Source organism: Bos indicus, chromosome 13, assembly GCF_029378745.1.
Source record: "Bos indicus isolate NIAB-ARS_2022 breed Sahiwal x Tharparkar chromosome 13, NIAB-ARS_B.indTharparkar_mat_pri_1.0, whole genome shotgun sequence".
In the NCBI taxonomy this organism is placed as follows: Eukaryota; Metazoa; Chordata; class Mammalia; order Artiodactyla; family Bovidae; genus Bos; species Bos indicus.
The window spans coordinates 31,537,194-31,562,820 of NC_091772.1; the positions used below are offsets into that span (position 1 = coordinate 31,537,194).

At 38.1% G+C, this 25,627-nt stretch overlaps 1 protein-coding gene across 3 annotated transcripts in view; it reads right to left on the reverse strand.

The window, feature by feature from the left end:
• The window catches only part of CUBN (cubilin), a 290,799-nt gene that overhangs the window by 211,900 nt on the left and 53,272 nt on the right, over positions 1-25,627 (reverse strand). For all 3 annotated transcript variants that reach the window (XM_070800876.1, XM_070800875.1, XM_070800877.1), the window contains exons 14-20: positions 24,224-24,458; positions 20,214-20,395; positions 17,373-17,535; positions 16,129-16,316; positions 3,686-3,830; positions 3,287-3,465; positions 331-496 (exon numbers count right to left, since the gene is read on the reverse strand). In XM_070800876.1, coding sequence (XP_070656977.1) covers positions 331-496; positions 3,287-3,465; positions 3,686-3,830; positions 16,129-16,316; positions 17,373-17,535; positions 20,214-20,395; positions 24,224-24,458 — 1,258 coding nt within the window. The remainder of the gene's footprint in view (positions 1-330; positions 497-3,286; positions 3,466-3,685; positions 3,831-16,128; positions 16,317-17,372; positions 17,536-20,213; positions 20,396-24,223; positions 24,459-25,627) is intronic.

Consider the following 25,627-nt stretch of genomic DNA (forward strand, 5'->3'; position numbering starts at 1 on the left):
TAATTCTGATTAAAATTAGAACCAACAAGCTACCTGGAATTCCAAATAAAAATAATCTGATCATAACCTCTTAAAAGGTCAAAAAGGAAAAGTTTCCTTTTGTGCCACCTAGGATAACCTAAATTTTTCTCTTATTAATAGGTATCAATAAACCACTGAGATGTGCTGATTAGGAAATATATATTTTCTTTGCCTTTAAGTGTACTTTAAAATTTTTACAGCATAGGTGACTACACACCTACAGTATAGATTGATTTTCTATAATAATATATTTCCATTGTTCACTTATTCTCATAAAAGCCCCAAAGGCAAAGTAGAAGAATCACTTACCCAAAGCTGCACTGCTAAATTCAGCCACAAAACCATGGTTGTCAGCAGAAGAACTTTTCACGAATATGACATGAAGAGAGTTGTACACGGATGTTATAAACGAAGGGATGTCTGCACCACAATGCTTTTCATTTTTCAGAGAACCCAAAATGGAACTGCTGCCAACCTAAGTAAAAAAGATATGTTCAAATTTATTCTCCTAGATATTTATTTTGGAAAACTTCTTCAAGAATAATTTTTAATAAAATCTATTAATATAGTAAAAATCAATTTGAGAATAGTTTAGTTGCCCTAAAAGAAACTCCATCCCCATCAGCAGCCACTCCCCATCCGCCTCAAGCCCCAGCCCCACAAAGCCATTATTCTGTTTTCTATTTCTATAGATTCCCTCTTCTGGACATTGCAAATAAATGGAATCATACAATATGCAGCCTTTCGTAACTAGCCCCTTTCACTTCGCATAGTGTTTTCAAAGTTCATCCATGTTGTAGTGTGTATCATTACTGCATTTCTTTTTAATACCATATAATATTCCATTGCGTGGATATATCACATTTTATTAATCCACATATCAATTGATGGACATTTAGGTTGTTTCTACTTTCTGGCTACTATGAATAATGACTGTAGTCATTTAGGTACAACTTTTGTGTGAATGTACATTTCATTTTCCTTCAATGTATACCTAGAAGTGGAATTGCTGGATCAAATGATAACTCTATGTCTAACTTTTTGAGGAACTGTCAATTGTTTTCCACGACAGCCGTACCATTTACATGTTCACCAGTGGTGGGAAAGTGTAAAAGGGTTCCAATTTCAACACTGGTTATGATCTGACTTCTTGATTATAGTCATCCTAGTGGTTGCGAAGCAGCATCTCGTTGTGGTTTGATTTGTATTTCCCTGATGATTAGTGACGCTGAGTATCTTTTGTATATCTTCTTTAAGTAAATATATAAATTCATATTCTTTGCCCATTTAAAAATTATTTATTTTTAATTTCAATGAAGTTCAAATTTTTCAGTTTTTCTTTTGTTGTATTTTTTGTGTCAGATCTAAGAAGGCTTTGCCTAACCCCAAATCATAAACACTGACTCCTTGTTTTCTTCAAGAGTTTCATGATTTTAGCTCCCAAATTTAGGTCGGTTATCCATTTTGAGTTAATTTTTTTGTATGATGTAAGGAAAGGCTCCAGTTTCCTAATTTCATTTGCGCATATTCAACACTACTTGAAAAAACCGTTTCTTCCCATTGAAAGTCTTGGCGCTCTTTTCAAAAATCAACTGACCATAAAGATATAGCAATTTATTTCTGGATTTTCTGTTCTGTTCCATTGCTCCATATTTTTATTCTTACTTGAAGAATACATGCAATATCCTCACTTGATTATTATAGCTCTGTTCTAAGTTTTAAAGTCATAATTATGACTCCTCCAATGTTGCTCTTTTTCAAGAATGTTTCTGGCTATTGTGGTTCCCTTGTATTTCCATAAGAATTTTACAATCAACTTATGAGCTTCTGTGAAAATTCCCACTGGGACTTCAGTAGAGACTGAATTGAATCTTTAGATAAATTTAAGTAGTATTGTCATTTTAACAACATTAGTTCTTGTAATCCATTAATTTGAGATGTCTTTCTATTTATTGAGGTCTTTCATTTCCTTCCTTTGTAGTTTTCAAGAGTATAGATTTTAGATGTCTCTTTAAAGCTATATTCCTCAATGTTTGTTCTTTTTTATGCTATTGGAAATGAAATTGTTTCCTTGATTTAATTTTCAAACTGTTCATTGCTAGTGTATAAAAAAGATACGACTATCATATTTTGATCTTGTATCCCACAACCTGCTGAATTTATTAGTTTTGATATTTTATGTGTATGTGTGTGCATTCCTTAAGATTTTCTATAGACAACACTATCTGTGAATTGAAATAATCATGTTTCTTCCTTTCCATTCTAGATGCATTTTATCTCCTTTCCTTGCTTATTGTCCTAACTAGAATTTCCCGTATAATGTTGAAAACACATGGTAAGAACAAACATCTTTGCCTTTTTACTGATGACACAGAGGCAAAGTATTTAATGTTTATTATTAAAAATGATGTTAGCTTTATACACTGTTGGATTCATTTAGCTAGAATTTTGTTAAGAATTTTGCATCATTTATACAGAGTGAAGTAAGCCAGAGAGAAAAACACCAATACAGTATACTAACGCATATATATGGAATTTAGAAAGATGGTAATGACAACCCTGTATGCGAGACAGCAAAAGAGACACAGATGTATAGAACAGTCTTTTGGACTCTTTGGTGGGGGGATGCTTTGGGAGAATGGCATTAAAACATGTATAATATCATATAAGAAACGAATTGCCAGTTCAGGTTCGATGTAGGATACAGGAAGCTTGGAGCTGGTGCACTGGGATTACCCAGAGGGATGGCATGGGGAGGGAGGTGGGAGGGGGGTTCAGGATGGGGAACACATGTACACCCGTGGTGGATGCATGTTTATGTATAGCAAAACCAATACAATATTGCAAAGTAAAAAAAATAAATAAATAAATAATAAATAAATTAAGAAAAAAGAATTTTGCATCTGTATATTTTTTATAGATGCCCTTTATCAGATTAAGGAAGTTCTGTTCTTGGTTTGTTGAGTGTTGTTTCATGAATAGATACTGAACTTTGTCAAATGCTTTTTATTTGCATCTATTGAGGTAATTATGTGGTTATTTTCCCCCTTTATTTTATACTGACTATTTTTGGATGTATAGCAGCCTTGCATTTCTGGGCTATATAATCCTCTTTATATGCTGCTGGATCCAGTTAGCTAGAATTTTGTTAAGGATTTTGCATCTATAAACTAGTTTTGTTTCATGTAACTGAGTGAGAATAACATGACATAATATTTTTAATAACATCTAATCAAATGCAGATATTCAAGTGTTTTACTCTCACCTCGACATAATCTGTATCACAGTGGGCAGAACCTCCCATGTCAAAGGCAGTGAAGTTGAGAAGAACCACTTGACTTTGGGGCTGGCGGATGGTCCACACACAGACCCTTTCTCCTGGATACACATTAGGGTAAAAGGGCGAGCGAATGATCCCCTCTCCAGTCAATTCTCCTCCGCAAGCTGTGAGTATGAAAACAACAGTAGTATTTGTCCAGAGATAAATGACTGTTGCCCTCAATTTTATTGCAGAGTTTCACCCTGCATAAAGATATAATGCAATGTGACCTTACAATTAGAATTTTCCCCTTACTACTCGAGGACACAGAATGACTAAAATATTTCAAGAAATGAAAATGTTACAATCATGCAAATGAGACATTTAAAAATTAAATTTTCTTACCCACTTGATAAACAGCACTGAAACTAGCTCTGACAACAGAAACATCCATTTTAAGCCTGATCCAGATACTGTTAGTAATGGATTTAATGTGAGAGAGGGTTTCATTGCCACAGACTTTTCCAAGTAAGGTTTGATCATCTCGAACCTAAAGAGAAAAATAAAATGGATCTGTAATCCTAATTAAGAAACTAATCGACAAAGAAAAAGAATAAAAAAGAAAATGAGCACAAATACAAAAAATTGAAAATGACAAAGGTGATAAAAATACACAGATTCTGAAAAACTTGTATAATAATTTTAGGGACAACACTATGTTAATATAGTTGAATGTTTGAAATGTTTGTCCCCAGAAAAATCTAAATTACTAAAATTATCTCAAGAAGGAGAAAAATAAAATCTGAGTAGATAATAAGTCATGGATAAAACTTAAAATATTACAAATAATTAGTTTCCCCCAAAAAAACCTTCTAGAAGATGCTCTACCTGGTAAATTAAATTAGACATTAAAGGAAAAGACAATTCCCATACATAATTTGTTCTAAAGAACCCACAAACATGGAACAATTCCCAAATAATTATTCTCAGAATCATCTCACCAAAGCCCAACACAGATAATACAAAGGAAAACTATGAGTAGATCTCATCTATTAATATAGATACAAAAATCCTAAACAGTTCAAGAAAAGTGAATTCACTTTCTTTGTAGGCTTATGTATCAAAACAAACATGAGGATAAGGGTGATGCAAGGACTATTAGAAATTATAAATTAAACTTGCCAATAGATCCAATAAGCTAAACTATTTTATCTCTATAGATGGCAAAAAGTGTCAGCATTTCTATTTATTAGAAGCAAAACTCTTAGAAAGTCAGGAGCAAAAAGAAGTGTCCTTTATATAATAAAGACCACCTATTTTAAGTCACAGAGAAGGCAATGGCACCCCACTCCAGTACTCTTACCTGGAAAATCCCATGGACGGGGGAGCCTGGTGGGCTGCCGTCTATGGGGTCGCACAGAGTCAGACATGACTGAGCGACTTCACTTTCACTATTCACTTCCATGCATTGGAGAAGGAAATGGCAACCCACTCCAGTGTTCTTGTCTGGAGAATCCCAGGGACAGGGGAGCCTGGTGGCCTGCCGTCTATGGGGTCGCACAGGGTCGGACACGACTGAAGCGACTTAGCAGCAGCATTTTAAATCAACAGTCAGTATCTTATAGTGTGGTGGCCATGAATCTGGTCTGTGGAGTCCTAAACTGTATTCAATTCCCACCTCTGTCGCTGGCAAACCTCCACACTTAATAACTTCGAACAAGCTACTAAATCTAAGCCACATTCAAGGAGCTGGATCAAATAGATGAAACCAACACGTGAATTCCTTAGCAAAATGCCTAGTTCTAGAAAAAGTGGACTAAAGAGTAACTGTTGCTATTCTTGACCTTTCAGAAGTTTCTCACTCAAATCAGAAATTCTTCTATGAATATCCATAACTACTTTTGTTCTACAGAATTCTTTTGGAAGAGCTACCTGTCCAAACATAGCTCCACCCCCACAGCTAACATTATCAAGGTATCAACAAACACCAGCACCTGTGCCTGTGACGTCACTGTGAAAGAGTCGCCACTCACAGAAGCGCACAACAAGCAAGTGTATTTTTTTTCCCCCAAAAGCATGACTGTCATGTTTGAGAATGTAGAGCGTGCTGATATTGCTTAACACAATGGTTCTCCATAGGTACCTCAACTGAACATTCTGGAAATCTGTGAAGGCAATTTTTGGCTTTGTTTTAATTACTAGCATGAAGGTGGTTGGGGTGCTGTTGGCATTTAGTGGCTGGGGACTGGAGATATGAAACACCCTGAAATGTGAGAGACAGTCACACAAAACAAGGGTTCTCCTGTGTCCTGTGTGTCCTTCTTTGCAGTGACAGTTATAAATGTAAAATCTACCTCGATTTTATATACCAGATGCAAAATACTTCTGCTCAGTTCTAGTATGTACCAGATTTTCCAGGATTACAAGTAGAGTGTAAATCAAAAGAAGTTATTTTTTATTCCTGGAAATCTGTCAAGAATTGGTCACCATGTCAGAAAATTCATCTCCAACCCACATGGCCATGTCAGCTTGCATTTTTAGTGTAGCATTCATATGGATCAGGGAGCAAACAATTTATGACTTCATTCTGTCTTCAAGTGCAGCTTGCCCGGGCTTTTAACACACTGACATAAGTTCTTTTACTTTGCTTTAGTTCTCCTAAATCTTACACTTACAGATTTATTTACATAATGTATGTATACAATGTGAACTGATATCATCTATGAATTTCATTTCAGAATAGTATAATAGTCACACTGGAAGGTCTTGAAGTGTAGAGAACCACTGACTTAACCAAATACTCCGAACTCCCACAGAAAATTAGGGAATATTTCTCAGCAGAAATAACTTTTAAACTGAAAATTGAAAGAACATCCAGGTCAAGGGGAATGGACAGTAAAGGGAAGAGCTTATAAGTACCATAGCCAAAGCTGGTGGAGATACGGTAACATGTTACTCCCATCCTTAGCTGGTGGGAGTATAAATTTCTGGAAAGTAACTAGACAAATATATCAAGAGTCTTGGAAATGTTCATAGTTTTGGACCTGGTAACTTCACTTCTAACACTCTGTCATAAGGAAATCATTCAAGATTCAAAGACACATGAGGTTCCACATCAATATGCTCTATAAACATAAGAATCGAAAATATTCCAAATGTCTAATAATAGGAGGGTGATTGAATAAATCATGGTACAGCCATATGATAAAATCTTACACAGATGTTGGAAACTGCATGCCTTTCCAATGACTCATCCCAAACCAGTTCCTTTCTGTGAGCTGTAACATTAAATTTCACATACTGCCATTAATTTATGTTACATAGGTCTCCAACCAAACAGCAGATCTCTTAGGGAAGAGAAAATTCCTGTATCACCTTCATCTTCTAACACGAAACTCTGCTAATAACTCTGATGGATGCTTGCTGATTCATTAATTTTAAGGCGTGGTATGATGGTTCAATTTTTGTTAGAGACATACTACCGTGCTTAGAAACCAGAAAGCATGAAACACAGAGTAAGAGATCTTCCTGTTCTGGAATCCTCCAGGGTGCCATTCGCTTCTGCTAAGACTGCAGCGAACGTCTCTCTCTTCTCTTTTGCCCATTAGAAGATGACAAGGCGGAAGAAAAACAGCCAAATAGCAGCAGAGCTGGCTAAAGTGGGCCATTCCCCTGGGCCTCACTAATGAAATTCAAGGACTTCGGCAAGGAGAAAGGCAGTTGCAGCCCAAATGTTTTAAGAGGAACTTATAGGGCTCAAGGGCTTTAAACCTAGAAGGTACAATTGATTTTGGCTATGTTTCTCTCACTCTCTGTGGAAATGAAACCTTATTAATTCTGAAAGTCTGTATTCTCCCTAGATCCTAGGCATGGCGATACTATAACCACAACCCCTGAATGCTCTAGAGTGATACTAAATGCACATCCTGCATTCAATATCAGAGGACTTGTGAATTTGCACATCACAAAAACCTCTTTCTTTTGTGCTTGTGCAAGGGGACAGAATGTGTTATTTTTCTAATTACTCACATCCTTCCAGAAAGAGACTGAATATCTCACAAGCTCATTGCCGTGTGACTTGTGCTGCTTCCCTATGGCCATTATTAAACGGCCTTGACTTGTCCTCGTCCTTGACTCTGGGCTTGGCCACAGGGCTTGCTTTGCCCAAATGAATGTGAGCAGAAGTGATGTGCCTGTTTCCAAGAACAAGCTTTGGGAGTCACTACGTAATTCAACCACCTTTTCTTTTCTGCTCTTACAAGACTAAGAGCTGGGGTCCCAGGGACAGATGGAACAGGGGACCAGATCAGCAGAGATGCCCCTGACCCCACACTGACATGTTAACATGTGTGGAGAATAAGCATAAGTCGTTGTAAGCCATAGAAATTTTCCGTTATTGTTTCTGATTTTATTGTTGTTGACTTTTCATTATTGAAATCTAAACTAGAGAAAGATGACTCATATTTGAGCCTGGTTTGAACCAAAAATATAGTTTTTTTTTAAGAAGTCAGCTGGGTGGAATGGGGCATAGGAGGGAGACATAAGAGAGAAGGAATATATATATATATATATATATATATATATATACACACACACACACACACATAATTATGACTGACTCACGTTGGTGTATAGCAGAGACCACCACAACACTGTAAAGCAATTATCCTCCAAAAATAAAAGTCAGCTGAAGTCATGCCATGGTCACTTGCAGAGGCATCACCACACCAAATCCATTCTTTACTGTAGGTCACATTTGCAAAGAAATGACAAGGACCATTTCAAATTTTACTGTTCTGTGGATGAGGCCCAGATTTTTCATTGATTGTGCTATTTATTCAGCAAACACTGATTTTTTTCAGGCTCAGAGATCGAATTTATAACCTGTGACCTATGATTTAACCCTACAGGACAGCCCAAATGGCTTCTGATTTTTACCTTCAGCAGATGGATCTAGTTCCTGATGACAAACTACTCATACAAAAGTGTGTTTTTTAATTTAAAAAATTAGTTCTTAAAAAGAAACTGTGTCTTGGTGATCTAAATAGGAAGGAAATCCAAAAACGAGGGGATGCATGTATATAGAGAGCTGATTCGCTTTGCTGTACAGCAGAAACTAAAACAACATTGTAAAGCAACCATACTCCAATAAAAATCAATTAAAAAAAAAAAAGAACCATGTCCTGTAGAAAGAGCTAAAACTAATTAGGCTTAAAAATACAGTTTATATGAACTGTGGGTGTGTCTGGAGCCCAGTGACAAGTAAGCTTTAACATCTATAATGGATCAGGTCCCAGTGCAAGGTCTTAATACATGTGTTCATTTGTTTGTATCTGCTATGTGTCCAGATTTGTGTCCAGATAAAATGATTTTTAAAATATGGTTAAGTATCACATCCTAATTCAAAGCAAACCAAATATGCTGGCACTTAGGCTTGGTCCAACTGAGACAGCTAAAATCAGAGCCTTACTAACCTTACTATACAGTAGCATTTAACATGTGGCTTCTAGTGACGTGAGCCTCAAGCTGAAATGCCCCTTAGCTAAGTAAAGACTTGATCCTGGAGACCAACCTTCGTTCATCTGGAGGGGAATGGGACCCCCTTCCAAATGATAGATTAAAGGGTGAGGAGTAAGAGATGACAGAAGCCACAAGGACTAAAAATAGTTTTCTTAGGTTATTATCTTTCACAATTATTATGTTTTGTGATTTCATAGTTAAATTTTTAAAGCTTTTTATGCCTCTTGAAATAGTATTGCTTTTACTATCTCTACCAATAAAGTAAATTTGTCCTTTGTTTCTTTAATCTGCTTTTCTAAAACATGGAGTACATGTCTAGTTTTACCTAGAAGTGTGTTCCTCAGTTCAGTTCAGTTCAGTCACTCAGTCACATCTGACTCTTTGCGACCCCATGAATCACATCACGCCAGGCCTCCCTGTCTATCACCATCTCTCGGAGTTCTCACAAACTCACGTCCATCGAGTCGGTGATGCCATCCAGCCATCTCATCCTCTGTCGTCCCCTTCTCCTCCTGCCCCCAATCCCTCCCAGCATCAGAGTCTTTTCCAATGAGTCAACTCTTCACATGAGGTGGCCAAAGTACTGGAGTTTCAGCTTTAGCATCAGTCCTTCCAAAGAACACCCAGGGCTGATCTCCTTTAGGATGGGCTGGTTGGATCTCCTTGCAGCCCAAGGGACTCATAAGAGTCTTCTCCAACACCACAGTCCAAAAGCATCAATTCTTCAGCGCTCAGCCTTCTTCACAGTCCAACTCTCACATCCATACGAGGCCACTGGAAAAACCATAGCCTTGACTAGACGGACCTACATGATTGAAAACTCCAGTATGTCAGCTGCTGCCACCCTCTCTCCTCCTCCCACTGTCATCATTGGAATCACCGTCATGTTAACTTTCATTTCCTGGTGTGCCAGACACTGTGCTGCTGCTGCTGCTGCTAAGTCGCTTCAGTCGTGTCCGACTCTGTGCGACCCCATATACGGCAGCCCACCAGGCTCCGCCGTTCCTGGGATTCTCCAGGCAAGAACACTGGAGTGGGTTGCCATTTCCTTCTCCAATGCATGAAAGTGAAAAGTGAAAGTGAAGTCGCTCAGTCAGGCTAAGAACATTTGAATAGTTTCCCTTTTCACTGAGCAAAGCTCAGTACATTCACATCCATGTACAAAGCCCTACAAGATTTAGTTCCTGTGTAACTCCTGTTTCTCTCTACATCGCCTCTGTTGATTCTAGCCACAGAGTCTATTTTCAGTTCTTCATATTTGTCGAATTTTTTTTTTCTCAGTTCCTCCTTCTCCTGGATCTTTGCATTTCTAATCCCTTCTCATCTTCAGACTCAAAATGTGACATCCTTAGGGAAGCTACCTCTAACGTTCAACTAAAGGCATCAGTCCTGTTATTTTCACTCATATATTTCTTTCCTTCATGATACTTTTCCCACCTTGAAAGTATGTAATTGTATGCTTGCATGTTTAATATCTCTGTGCTTTATACACCCATCCCCAACACAGAACCTGGCATGAACTTTGTTTGATTAACCATGCAGAGAATGAATAGATAAGTGGGTGAATGACCTCTTCTAATTATTCTTTAAAGAGTAGTCTTACTGTTTCTATTATGGATGAAGAAGCTGAGTTTAACTGATGTTAAATATCTTGCCTTTAGTGAAACAGAGAGTCAAAGTCCTTTCTCATGTTTCCATGCAATATTGTTCCATTTATATCAGAGAGCGCTAGCCATCCTCTTGATGTGCTCCAATAATTTGGAGCTTTCTTTCTTTTTCTTTCTCTTCCTTCCTTCCTTTCTTATTAGTGAGTGTGCTGGGCCTTTGTTGATGCATCTGGGCTTTCTCTAGTTGTTGCAAGCAGGGGCTACTCTCTAGTTGCGGTGGACAGGCACCTCATGGAAGCGGCTTTTCTTGTTGTGGAGCACAGGCTCTAGGACACGTGGGCTCACTAGTTGCGGTTCCCAGGCTCTAGAGCACAGGCGCAATAGTTGTGGCTCATTGGCTTATCGCTCTGTGGCATGTGGGATATTTCTGAATCAGGGATCTAACCCACATCTCCTTCATTGGCAGGAGAATTCTTTACCACTGAGTCACCAGGAAAGCCCCTGGAGTTTTCCTGATGATCTTGATTTCCATAGCTCCTCTTCTCACTCACTGCTCTCCATCTCACTAGTTCCGTGGGGTTTGTGATCTCCACATGAGCACACAACTCCTCTACACACAGGAAGGATTTATGCCATACAATCCCTTGAAACTCCAAACCTAGGTGGTTCTACCATCTCAGTCTATTCCCTGGCTCCCACCGTGCCAATGGGTAGAACTGTTTTCACCTGAACAAAAGCATATTTTATCACTTCATTAAAAGGCATCAGGATGACAAAGCAATTTTGGAAAAACTGTGCTGACAACAAAAATGCTAAGAAACTAGCCAAATGTTTCTAGTCTCTGCCAAAACTCCAAATCCAATATGATAAGAATGCAAGTTACTGGACATCGCCCGATGTCTTCTTTCTTTCTGCCATCTCTGGAAAGACACTTCTTTGAACTAAAATTGATTTCAACCTGTGCTTCACTAGAAAACATGCTACTCTGGTGTATCTGCTTGCTGCAGCCGCATTCCAGCTTCATTTGTCAGAGGTCTTACTCTTTCTCTGTCTTTTGGGTTTATGTCCTTAAGGACTTTTCTGTAAATCATCACAGTCATGAGGCTCTGACCAACACATCCCCTTGAGGGTGCCCAGTGAACTGAGGCAGACGGGAAGTCACAGACCTCCCTCACCCAATTCTGAGGCTGGAGCTGAACAGCTCTGCTGTCTGACAAAGAGTAAAAAGAGGTCCTTTGTGAATCTGAAGTCATCCCAAGACCTGTGGGGAGTGGGGAGATCTGTGCAGGGCCCAGCCGGGAGCAATGGGAGTGGAGGAGAGGAAGGAGGGAGGTAGGAGGTGATGAGAGGTTCAGAGGGAAGACCGGTCTTCAGTCTTCCAGCTGACTGTGCTTCCCCCTTCCCCATTAATTTTATTCTTTCTTTAAAATCTTAGAGATTTTATCTGGCTTTGATTTGTAGCACTTTCTTTTTACTTTCTACATTGTCTTTCATTTCACTTTCTATTTCCTTCCTTAACCCAGTAATTACTCAGGAGAGTGTTTATAGGTTTTCAAGAAGTCGGACATTTAAATTTTTTAACAGTTATTTCTACTTGCTTCTCATTATAAAGAGATGTACAATTTCTGCATTGTGAATTTTCTGGGATTGGCAAGAGGTCTAAAATATGATTAATCTGTCAATTAGTGATACTTGTAGAATGGGTACACATGCCTTAGATTTCAGAAGCCAAATTTAGTGTTACTTACTTCTCCCTGTCTTATTAATCATAGTTTGTTTTTGTTTTTCTTTCTTCTTCTAAGAAGGAACAACTTCCCCAGAAGCCTCCTGTTTCCCCAGAAGGCCCCTCTCCTCCTGCTCCCTTTCCTGTCTTGGTGGGGAGGGAACAGACGATGTGGGATGGGTCAAGGAGATCTAGTGAGGGGAACAGCTGTATTCATTTCCTTTCATACCCCATTTCAAGCCCTGCTGGCAGCATCACACAAGCTTCTGAGATTATTATTCAGCCTAGTACTTGATTCTCTGGGATTAAAATTAAACTTTCATTACTACCTTATGTGTCCTTCACTCAGAGTTCTGATGACTTACATCACTTATGGAATATTAATTAGGTGCTGCTTTTTATTCTGGAAAGATAGTTCTTCACATTTGTTGAACTAGTCTCTACAATTTAAAAGCTCTCTTAACAAAACAGGCGGACAACAGTTGGTCTATTCTTGCTGTACTTATTCTTTTGTTACAAGCCACATCACCTGTGGGCAATATACATTTTTAGAAGTGGAAACTTTAGCTGAGAAGTGATATAAGTTCAAGAATTAAAATATAAATGTATGTTTCTTGTTTAAAAAAGAAGAAAGATATGCTACACTGAATGTGGCAATACCACATTTATGATCCTTTGCAGTTAAATTTTATTCTCAAATAAATGTTTATGGAGCTTTCTTACTGAACACAAAGTCTTTCCAAACCACACTACATGTGAAAGAGACATACTAGAGATTGACATTTTAATCTACATTTAAAGGACATATTCACATGGCAACAAGACATCTGGAGTTATAAATGAGAAGATTTGGGATTCTTAGAAATATATCTCAGTTTAGTTTAGTTCACTCAGTCGTGTCTGACTCTTTGCGACCCCATGAACTGCAGCCTGCCAGGCCTCTCTGTCCATCACCAACTCCCAGAGTTTACTCAAACTTATGTCCATTGAATCGGTGATGCCATCCAACCATCTCATCCTCTGTTGTCCCCTTCTTCTCCTGCCTTCAATCTTTCCCAGCATCTATTCCCACTCAAAAGAAGAGTTCCTATAATCATTCTCCCACACCTATCTAGAATTACCTTTCTGTTCTTCATCCTTTCTAAAATGTTGGGGGGGGAGTCCTTCTCTCTCATACAAATAGAGTTAATAAATGGCAAAATCATCCTTCTTCCAAACCAGCAATGTACCTTAAATACTACACTTCTTTGTTTATTCCTTTGATTAAACATGTCATTTTAAACACTTTTTAAAACTAAAACCAACATTGAGGAGAATGATATATTGAGTCATAATAATGTCATTTGAATTTGGTTCCAGTATCACTTTACCCACTGTCTAAAGCATATGAAAAGTGTTGGATATACTTTTCCTAAAAGGGCTTAGTTCACAAATTTTCCCAGTAGGTAGATATGATTAAAGGTCAGAACTTTGATCTAAGTCAGTATACATCTATCTAGACTACTACATGTAGGTACAGCTAAATCCTGTTCCAACAATAACCAGAATTTGACCTTTGTGATCTCAATTTTCTCATTTGTAAAATTAAGGATTTTTATTAAATGACTTCTGAGACCCTGCTGGTGCTAAATTTCTATAAATCAATTGGCTGTATTTCTGTAGGACAGTCAAGGTTATATAGAAAAGTCTATTCAATTATTCAAATCACTGTATATGACCTGTCCTTCTGATAACAAAGTTCTTTTATTTTTTCCATCAATAACCCTTGAGGGACATTTGATCAAGACTCTGTGGTTATTAGTGCACATTAGAATGTTGATACTTCAGTGGCCAACTATGAAAGGTTCTCATCCGATGTCTCTGAACTAATGCATTCTAGGCAGGAGGCAGAAATTTGACCTGAGAAAGACTTGCATTTGTAATGTTTTTAATTCTTCAAGCTTCTTTTTTTATTTATTTCCTTGATTTATCCTTATAAAGTGTAGGAGGAAAGGTAGGGCATCTTACAGAAGTAGGAACTCAAGTATGTAGATAAAGAATTGTCCAAGGCTTCACTAGTGGCTCAAATGGTAAAGAATCTGCCTGCAATGCAGGAGACCTGGATTCAGTCCACCTGGAAAAGGGAATGGCTACCCACTCCAGTATTCTTACCTGGAGAATTCCATGAATAGAGGAGATTGGCAGGCTCCAATCCATGGGGTTGCAGAGTTGGACACAACTGAGCAACTACCAGTTTCAGTATACAGTCATCACAGGACTGAACGAAAATAAGAACTTAGAGTGTTGGGTGGAGATGGTGGAATAGAAAGACCCAGAGCTCAGTTCCTCCGATGGAGACACCAAATTTACAAGTATTTACAGAGCAGCTATCAATGAGAACAACCTGAAGACTAGCAGAAGAGATTCCCAACTAAATATGTAAATAAGGAACCATAATGAGACGGCAGGAATGGCAGAGATGCAATATAGTCAAGACCCATAACACCAGGTAGGTGGCCCACAACTGGGAAGATAATCACAGTTGCAGAAAGTTTCCCCCAGGGAGTAAGGGTATCTAGCACAGTAAGTACTCTCTAAGTGTGAACTATTTTTACTATTCTTCAATTAAAAAAAAAAAAGATGTTGGAAATTTAGTTTTTATTTATATAACAATGCCTAAAATTGCTTCATAATGAAAAACTCTGATGTACTTTATGAGGGACTTTAGAAAACATAAACTGAATGAATATACACATTTACCATCTGAGTTTAAAACTTCTAGATTTAAAATATATTACTGTGGTTTCATTGTCAATGTACTTGTTCATTATTGAGTTAAGTCCAGATCTTATGCTAGAAGTCTATGCTTCCTCTCTCTACATGTGGAGGAGGGAAGAAGGTAAGAGGTTACTTGGGTTTTTCCTGGAAAAATGAATTGGTCTAACTTACATGGGCAAACATAATTGTCAGTGCCTCCCTAAGTTTATTGAAAATGATTGTACCCAACAAAAAGTATTTTGTTTCTCTTACTCAACACTTTAATTTGTGGCTTGACCAGTGAAATACCAGACGAGGCAAACAAAAGCTGCCTTTTTGTCTCAGATAGTCTTCTTATTACATCCATTACACACATTTAAATCAGAGTTAAAATTTTCAGTAGGAGGGCAAGCAGAACTGATGAAGAAAAAAAAATCTCTAAAACAAAGATTATTCAATGCTTTAAGTTAACTCTCTGCCACTGACTATCTAGCTCACCCAGGCAAATCCTTTTACTCTTCTAGGGTGAGTTCCCTCCCATGTAAAACTGTCCTGTACAATCTCTGAATTCTGTATCCTATTAGTAAATGCTATTCGTTTTACTCATTGTCATTCACCCTGGTTATTAGGGCTCAGTTTAGAAGCTTGTGGGCTTCCCTGGTGGCTCAGACAGTAAAGAATCTGCCTGCAATGCAGGAAACCCAGGTTTGATCCCTGGGTCAGGAAAATCCCTTAGAGAAGGGAATGGCTACCCACTCCTGTATTCTTATCTGGAGAATTCCATGGACAGAGGAGCCTGCTGGGCTACAGTCCATGGGGTCACAAAGTGTCAGACATGACTGAGTGACTAACACTTAATAGCTTGTAATGTAGCACTACTATGAATTTCTAGTCTCAGCTTTCATTTTTGTCCTTTGCTATTCTATTACCCATCTCCTGTTTCACCATCTGTAGATCTATTTTTGGCAAAATTCTTTCATATTCTCTAGAACAGGTGTTGTTAGACCTTAGCCTGCAACAAAATCAGCTGGCTGGGTTGGGGGGCAGGGGAATCTGTGAAAGCACAGATTGCTGAGCTGATTCCCTAGAGGTACTGATTCAGGAAGTCTGGGACAGGACACAGGTTTATACTACCTAACATCCAGACCATCCAGGTGATCTGGGCGCCGTAGACCCAACAACCATTTGAAGACCTCGGCTCTACAGAATATAAAAAAATGTTGACAAACATTATCTAAGGGTCACTCAGTAGCAAAGCTTACCTCAATGTAACTATGAGAACAGCCACTTTGGCCTTCCAGCTCCACGACGGTGAAGTTGACCTGTATTTGCTCTCCCGGGGGCTGCTTTATGGTGTAGATGCATTGTCTGTCGTGCATGAAAGGTCCAGACAAGTCGGCAAAGAGAAGACCCTCTGGGTCTGTGTAGTTCCCTCCACATTGTAGGTCCGCTAAAGACAGCACAGAAGAGAAGGGAAAGGTCACGCAGACAGACATTCCTCCAGCTCCCAGGCATGAGACACAATTTTTAAAAATTATACACACATACATACCATCATACTCCCACTCTATTCACCCTGAACAGACTTACACTTTTCATTACAAGATTTTTCAGCTTGACATGTATTTGTGGGACAGCCTAAAGAAATAGCTATAGAAATGTGTGATCTAACTTTCAATCTAACATCCTCTTAGATAAATTGCTTTTCAAATGCATTTATGCTTTCCTGCATGCCAAAGAGATTTGAGGCAGTTTATATAACATATGTAACAAAATAAAATATGTAACTAGAAAAATGAAACGGATTAAAGGAATAATGAATACAGAATAGCAAGATATGGTCGGGGGTGGGGGGGAAGTTGTTACGCACAGAAAACAGGTATGGGCTACAGAAATTACAGAAAGTCAGCAGCAGATTCAGCCTGAAGCCAAAATAAATGAGGAAAGAAGACTAGTGAAAAGATTTTTCTTGTTATCTTTCCTGATATTGAGACTTAAAAGGTGTTTCTCTTGTGAATTCTCATCAGGGCACAATGATGTATGTGAAGAACAAAATCCTCTACAGACCTAAAATAAAAAATAAAATGATGGAGCATTTCACTGTTTTTTTTTTTTTGGTTGGTTTGCTTTAAGGTAGCAATGCAAGTTAAAGATAAAATAGCTATAAATCTGACATATCTCAAGAGAGACTGCATTTCCCTTTTGTTTCTCCCAACAACACACCCAATAACAGCTAAGGAACTAATGTATGAATTATTTAATTTTAGGGGCCTCACACATATTTACCATAAGTGGATCCCCGAATTTAGGGGCTAAGGAGTATTATAGCATTAATAATAGAACACTAGGAAAACAAAGAAATTTGTAGCAATGAAAGAAATATTTATAAATACACATAATCAGTATGAGTAAGTCATCCTCAGCCCCACAGTAAAATACAGAACAGCTATGAGCAAAGCACTGTCCTTCAAGTTGATATTAAGCTCCTAGTCATCAAGGTACTTACAAGGTGATGTTAAGTAGGTGATAAGAAACCCTTGGTCATTAATCTCGTTGTCAGAATGGAAATGAATCCTGGCAAAGGGACCCGTAGTCTGGAGTGGGGGTGCAGAGAGAGTGGTGCAGAATTTCCCAAGAACAGGGTCCTGATGCAAAGGACCATCTCGAATCTAAAACAAGAGGAGGAGTCATTATGTTCAACGTGGTCAGATTTTAACAAGCCTAGCCATTTTGTACATTAACTTTAGAAAACTTGTCTTTTAAGTGATGGCTCTGGGAGGTTCTCCTGTTACCTGTGAATCCACCACACAGTTGGGGTTCGGGGAAGGGTAATCTCCTCCCATCATTCAGATGCCTTACATTTGCTCTGAATTTTAACTCTGAGGCTAAATGTATACTCTGAATGTGTCTCATGAAAATTTTTCATTATTTTCTTTCCTAGGTTTCCCCCAACCCCAAGTGTTTGGTTTCTTTTAATTGTTCATTCATTCATTTATGGTTATGCCGTGCAGCTTGTGGGATCTTAGTTCCTGAACCAGGGATGAACCCTCTGCAACAAAAGCACCAGGTCCTAACCACTCAGATGCCAGGGAACTCTCCAGATGTTCGTTTTGAAATGATAAATTCCTAATGATCGAGAAGAAGAAATGAATATAGGCAAAGAAAACAGAAGAGGAAGGAATGCCAGCAATATCCACTGATGCACAGCTTGGTCTAAATACTTAGGAGGATCAGAAATGGGAAAGGAAGTAATGTGAGATTCAGTTCAGTTCAGTTCAGTCGCTCAGTCGTGTCCGACTCTTTGCAACCCCATGAATTGCAGCACGCCAGGCCTCCCTGTCCATCACCGACTCCCGGAGTTCACTCAAACTCAGGTCCATCGAGTCGGTGATGCCATCCAGCCATCTCACCCTCTGTCGTCCCCTTCTCCTCCTGCCCCCAATCCCTCCCAGCATCAGAGTCTTTTCCAATGAGTCAACTCTTTGCATGAGGTGGCCAAAGTACTGGAGTTTCAGCTTTAGCATCATTCCTTCCAAAGAAATCCCAGGGCTGATCTCCTTCAGAATGGACTGGTTGGATCTCCTTGACGTCCAAGGGACCCTCAAGAGTCTTCTCCAACACCACAGTTCAAAAGCATCAATTCTTCTTAGATGCAACATAAAAACCGTTTTGTGAATTTAAAAAGTGAAATTTTAATAGTAATTAAGTACTGCACTAATGATGACTGACCTTAGCAAATCTTTTTACTGGCTGGGTTTTAATCTGTTAAATAATCATGCCAGCCATTCTATGATCCTGTTGTAATTGCAAATTCTGTACTGCATAGAATACCAGGGCACCAATGAACGAAATCATATTTTAATATGATTAATTTTGTCCACTCAAATTATTTGTTCTACCGGTAGCGAAGTTATAGGGCAGCATTACTTTATTCCAGTAATTTAACTAGTTCCTTGAAATATTCTTGAGAAATGAGAGGCATTTCAATATTATTGGAATGATTGGTCTTTTCCATTACATGCATATCCAGGAATTAACATGTAGGAATGAAAAAACTGTCTCTAATTTGATATTAATAGAATATATTGAAATTAACTTCAAAAAATTTTACTTTAATGTCAACATCTACAGGATTATCTTGCCGAGATTTTCCAGTTATTCCCAAAGGTTTCAAATCCATTACACTTGCTAAATTACTAATGACTTCAGCTCATGGAGATTCCTGTCTGACAGCCATACACTTCCATTTTTATCAGTAATTCCATTATGCTCCATTCTTCTCTAATGGACTTGGGAAACCATACTATCTTTTATCACTGCTGCAAGGGACTCAGAGACTTATGGTGGTAAACAAGATGGGAACAACATATGAATTCAATCTTCTCAATGATCTTTTAAGTTTACAAATACAGAGCCATGTTTTTGATAGACCTACATGCTTATAGCATTTGAATATAACAAATGGCACATGTTTCCTCTTTCATATTTTAATCTTTTACTAATGATAAACTGGAGGGACAGAGGATGACTTCTTTCTTCCCAGTGACAATATCGATACAGCCAGTGAGGCACACCCTTCAGCAATCCAAACACAATTGCTATTAGGTTACTTTTCTTCATGGAACCCTAGAGTCAACTTGTGAAACACCTTGGCAGTTTATAGCAGACAACTGAAGATTTGAATCTGCTATGGAGAAGACAGCCGTTCCTCGGTGTTGATTTCATAAAATCTGCTATTCCCATGGGAAGAAACTGGGCTTCTGGGAAATGACAGGGGAAGGCAGGGCAGTCTGTTTCCCACATTTAAATGGAACCCATAAGAAACAACAAGCTGGCACAGCTAAGAATGGAGTGTTTCCGAGAATTCCCCGGCGGTCCAATGGTTAGGACGCCACACTTTCACTGCTGACAAAACAGGGAGTTACAAGATCTAGATGTCCATCGGCTACCTATTGAAGCTAACAAATTTTGGTCATCCAAGGGCATCGTTAATAATGGTTCCCTGAGTTCTAATCATATCATGATAAATTCCATCTAAATCCAATTGTTGGACTTCTCTGGTGGTGCGGTGGATAAGAATCTGCCTTCCAACGTGGGAAACAGATTCAATCCCTGGTCCAGGAAGACCCCACACGCCAGGGAGCAACTGTGCCAGGAGCCTCTGTGCCACAACTACTGAGTCCGTGCTCCAGAGCCCCTGCTTCACAAGGAGAGAAGCCACCGCAATGAGGAGCCCATGCACCACGACAAGGAGTAGCCCCAGCTCTCCGCAACTAGAGAAAGCCGGCACACAATAATGAAGATCCAGCGCAGCAAAACTAATAAATAAATAAATACAATGGTCTACCTCAAGATAATCTTTGCTACAGTCATCATGGTGCTCCAGGCTCAAGGTCCCAAACGTAAATGTGATCAGGAGGTCAGGACTAGTTATCACCCTCCAGACACAATCTCTTCCTGGAGGATACTTTCCAGGATACCCTGGAGACTTAATAGAACCATAAGTTCCAGTCAGCATACCTCCGCACTCTGAAATAAGAGGAAAAAATAACTTTACATTTGTATGCAACTTATAATTCATGTAGAATTATCATAGCCCTTACTGCAAGAAGAAAGGCTTTGTATAAATAACAAGGTGCAGTTTTGGACACCCTCATAAATTAAGCATGACTTTCTGTTTTCCAGTTTTATAAAGTTATAAAACCAGGAGTACCGATAGATAAATAAATGAATCACCCGTGTATCAAGCTCCATGCTTATTAGCCATCTCGTGGTGATACGATTTAAAATGCAGTGCTGAACTGTCTGAGTGATGAATAATGGGATGACAGATTTATTTTTTCACTTTGAAAGAGAATAATTCCTGTACCTTAACTCTATTAAAGTAAAGTTGATTTACAATGTTAATTTCAGGTATACAGCAAAGTGATTCAGAAAAAAAAAAAAAAAAAAAATATATATATATATATATACACACACTCTTTTTCAGATTTTTTTCCATTATAAGTTGTTACAAGATATTGAATATAGTTCCCTGGCTTTAACAGTAGGTCCTTATTGTTTATCTATTTTATACATAGTAGGGTATATCTGTTAATCCCAATCTCCTAATTTATCCCTACGCTTCCCTTTTATGCATTAACTCTTAAAAATTTCTGGAACTTCTGTCAGCCTCTAAGTCTTTCAACAAACGAGGTCATTTTATACATTAGAAAAGTTCAGTGCTACATAATTTTCATTTGAAAAGATTAGCAGTCTTAACCCTGAGATACAGACCATTGATTTTATAAATGAAGAAATTCACATATCTATGGGTGGTTGAACCACCCTCCCAGGAATGGAGTTGGGGAAGAATGGCATCCAGCTTTCTGACACTCACGCCACCATCTCACCTCCACTATATCCTACTAACCCCCTAAAATTGCATATCATCTGTGGTGGCTATTGCATGTTACTATAAAAATAGGAAAAAAAAAAAAAACAAACAGAAATCTAGATATAAATCTAGACTAGAGTAAATATAAATTAGAAAAAAAGTAAAATAAAGTGACATTTCACATATACAAGTTGTGGAATTCACATAACTATGCAGGTTATTAAAAAAAAATATCGCTACCAAGGCCAAAAGTAAAACAAATTTAGTTACATGATTCTCACTGTTTCTAATGAGAAAACATCTCAGTTGCTCAGAGGAAGAAAAGCTTTTTTAAAAGCTTTTTTAGTATTTAAAAAATTATCATATAAGTAAAAAAAATAAAGTGCCATAAGCAAAGCAAAATATTAATAGAAATCTAGGGAAAACATAGTATATAATACAATGAGTTAATATCCCTAAAATGTGAAGAGCTTCTCAAAAGAATAGAGATATAAACAAAGAGTTCATTGAAAAGTGAAAAGTACCTCCTGACGTAATTATTTTTGCAAAAACAAAACTGAATTTGATCAAACACTCCCTGTGTGCATTTCTCAACCTGCAGTGCAGGGCAGTGGGGCCCAAAGAGCAGAAACAGCAATATTCTTGCTGGTGAAAGAAATGAAACTCAGATTGTTGGGCCAAGAAAGTGGCTGGGACTTGCGAACAGAGTATTACAGAAAAGGCAGCTGCATGAAAATAGCATCCAAAAAAATGTGTCCTTGGGTCCTTAGCCAAAGCCTAAGCTGAAAACACAAAGGGGAAGACTGCAGACCAACAGGAAATAGGAGACAAAGCCCAAACCTCTGTGTGTAATTTGAAACCCAGAAGGAGAGAAGGGAGCGGAAAAATGACAGAAGCAGAGGAGAAAATCATATCTCAAAAGATTTAGAAAAAGTATTTGATGTTTTAGCATCCATTCATAATAAGCTAGAAATAAAAGGTGATAGCTGAAAATGTTCGTAAATTCTTTGGCACTTCTCCCACGGAGAAGTAGGGTCTGTGGCTCTTCCTCTTGAATATGGGTGGGCTTATGACTGCTTCAAACAATTTTTTTTTTCTTTTCTTTTTTCTTTTTTGGCCACACCACACAGCTTGTGAGATCTTAGTTCTCTAACTAAGGACTGCACCCACATCCTCAGCAGTGAAAACGCAGTCTTTGTTAGCCACTGGGCCTCCAGCGCATTCCTGTGACTGCTTCAGCCAGTTAAAACTAAAGCAGAAATAACACAACATGACCTCTAAGGAAAGGTCAGTAACAGTTAGGTGGTACCTGCCTGGTCCTGTTGCAATGCGTGTTCTGAGAGAAGCCAATGCTGGAAAGAAGTTCCACTACAGGGCCTTCCACTACTAAGACCACCACAGGAGAGGGGCTGCAGGTAGGCATTCAAGTCAACAGCCTGGTTGAATTCTCATCCAGAGGCCAGCACCAATTGTTAGCCAAATGACTGAGTCATATCGGATTTCCAGCCTCATTGAGCCTTTAGATGACTACAGTCCCAGCCAATATCTGATTGTAACTGCTTAAGAGGTCAAGTGATTATTGCCATGCTGAGCCCTTTCCAAATTCCTGGTCCACAAAGTCAGAAATATAATAAGATGATTAATGCTCCACAATGCTAAATTTGTGTGTCATATGTTATCCAGCCGTAATAATTCAGAGTGAACTTCCTTAATGTGATAAAAGTTATTTACAAAAACTTAACAGCTAAAACACAACATTTAAAGGCAGAATATTGAACATTTCCCCATGAGGCTGGGAACAAGACAATGATACTCACTCCATCACTTTCATTCACTGTTATATTAGAAATTCGGGCCAAGCAAAGAAATAAGTCAAGGAAGAGAAATAACGGTTACAAAGACTGGCAAGAAATTAGAAAAACAGGTTGCATAACAAATTCACAGATAATATCACTGTGTATGTATAGAAATCCAAAAGACTCTACTGAAAAATGGTTAGAACTGATGAGTGAATTAGCAATACAGCTGGGTTCAAAACCAAATTTTTAAAATAAGTATGCACAGGATACCTCTATATATTAACAACAAATGAAAAAAATTTTTTAGAAAAACAGTATCATTTAACAAAATATTAAATAGCTAGGGGAAAAAATTAATAAAAGCTGTGGCATACTTAAGCATGGGAATCTACTAACCATTGCTAAATTAGAAGAGAACTAAGTAAATAAAGAAATAATCCATGTTCATGGATTGTCAGGGTCAATATTTTTAAGAAGTCATTTCTTCCCAAATTCATCATAGATTCAACAAGACTTGAATTGAAGCAGCAGATTGTTGAGGGAAGTTAACAAGTTCCATGTGTAAGGATCTAGCATATTTTGAAGAACAAGGTTAGAGGTTTTACACAACCAGATTTCAAGCTTCACTACTAAGCCAATGGGGCACAAGGATAAATAAACCAATAGAAAAGATGAGAAATTTCAGAAATAGATTCACAAATTTATTGATAAATGAACTGGAGGTTCAGTGTGCTGTTCTCACTTTTTTATATGTTAAAAAAAATTCATAGTAAAAAAAGTTTAAAAAATAGAGCACCAAAAACAAGCTAACCATAAAGGAACAAATCATCATATGACATGAAGATAAAAAAAAGAAAAGTACTAAATGAAGGAAGAGGCAGAGTCCTCAGTAACACCCCCGTGGTATTTACTAGTAGGGATTATAAAAATGCTGTTTAGTAATGTCATAAGGGACCCTTTAAGACTCATGCTGTTTAAACTCTTTCAGTTCATCTATATTTTATTATTTCTGAACACAAAATGGAAGGCCACTGCATTTTAGGGTTTTGTTTCTTTTTTTTTTTTTTAAATAATTATAGAACTAAGATCTCAAAACAGCTAACGTATCCAAAAGTCTAATACTGATCAACAATTTATGTAGCCTCAAGAGCTTGCTTTATTTCTCTCCATGTTTTCACTTACCTGGTAGCTGTGTTTCCCATCTTATTGTAAAGCCTCTTTCACTTCTTAAATGTTCAGAATAGAGATGAAAATAGAGGGCGTTGTCACTACTGAGGAGCTCCTGAGGGGGGCTGGAGCCACAGAATCTTCCGAGCTGATGTGCTGCAGAGGAATCTCCATCGTGAATCTGAAGAAACTCGTGTGGACAGTTGTTTGTGGGTTCTAACTGAAAAAAAGTGAAAGTGATCCGCAGTACCTGAAAAAAGAAAAAAGGTCATAAGAGATTATTTTCCACTTCTATGTTAATTCTAAAGAATTTCTCCTACTAATTGGAAGCATTTCTATTGAGTTCCTTTCAAGAGACAGATCTATAATTTCCTATTACCTAATTATCCACAAATATGTACGACAATCCTATATATTAAGTGAAACTTGTGTTAAAAATTGCTTAGACCTTAACTTCAGCTAATATCAAAAATCTCAATATTAACACGATAGATTTGTAATGGCTTTACTGAGGTACAAAGAACTGTACATATTTAATGTGTACAGTTTGAGAAGTTTGCAAATATGTAAACACCTGTGACACCATCAATGGAGTCAATATAATAGACATAACCAACAGCTTCCAATTTCCTTCTCTCCCTCTCTCATTTTTTCTCTCTCTCTCTTCCTTGTAAGAACACGGCATGTGATCTACCTTCTTACATTTGAGTACAATGCTGTATTGGTACCTATAGGAACAATATTGTATGCCAGATCTCTAGAACTTAATCACCTTGTGCAAATGAAATGTTACACCCATTAAGTTATTGTTCAATGGGTTAATGAAATAGATTTACCTAGATTTCATTAATCGTAAAGTTCATTAAACAAAGCCACTCCAAATGTATAGCTAACAGTGCTTCCAAATCAGTAACATATATAATATGAATATCTACCTTGAATTAAATTTAACTGACAAATAAATAGCCTGCAGCCTACTCATAATTCATCAGTGACCCCCAGGGATGCTGATTCCTTTGTTGTTGCTCAGTTGCTCAGTCATGTCCGACTCTTTGAGATCCCATGGACTGCAGCACACCAGGCTTCCCTGTCCATCACCATCTCCCAGAGTTTGCTCAAACTCATGTGCATTCAGTCAGTGATGCCATCCAACCATCTCATCCTGTTGTCCCCTTCTCCTCCTGCCTTCAATCTTTCCCAGCATCAGGGTCTTTTCTAATGAGTCAGCTCTTTGCATCAGGTGGCCAAAGTATTAGATTTTCAGCTTCAGCATCAGTCCTTCCAGTGAATATTCAGGGTTGATTTCCTTCAGGGTTGACTAGTTTGATCTACATGCAGTCCAAGGAACTTTCCAAAGTCTTTTCCAACATCACAGTTTGAAAGCATCAATTCTCTGGCAGTCAGCCTTCTTTATGGTTC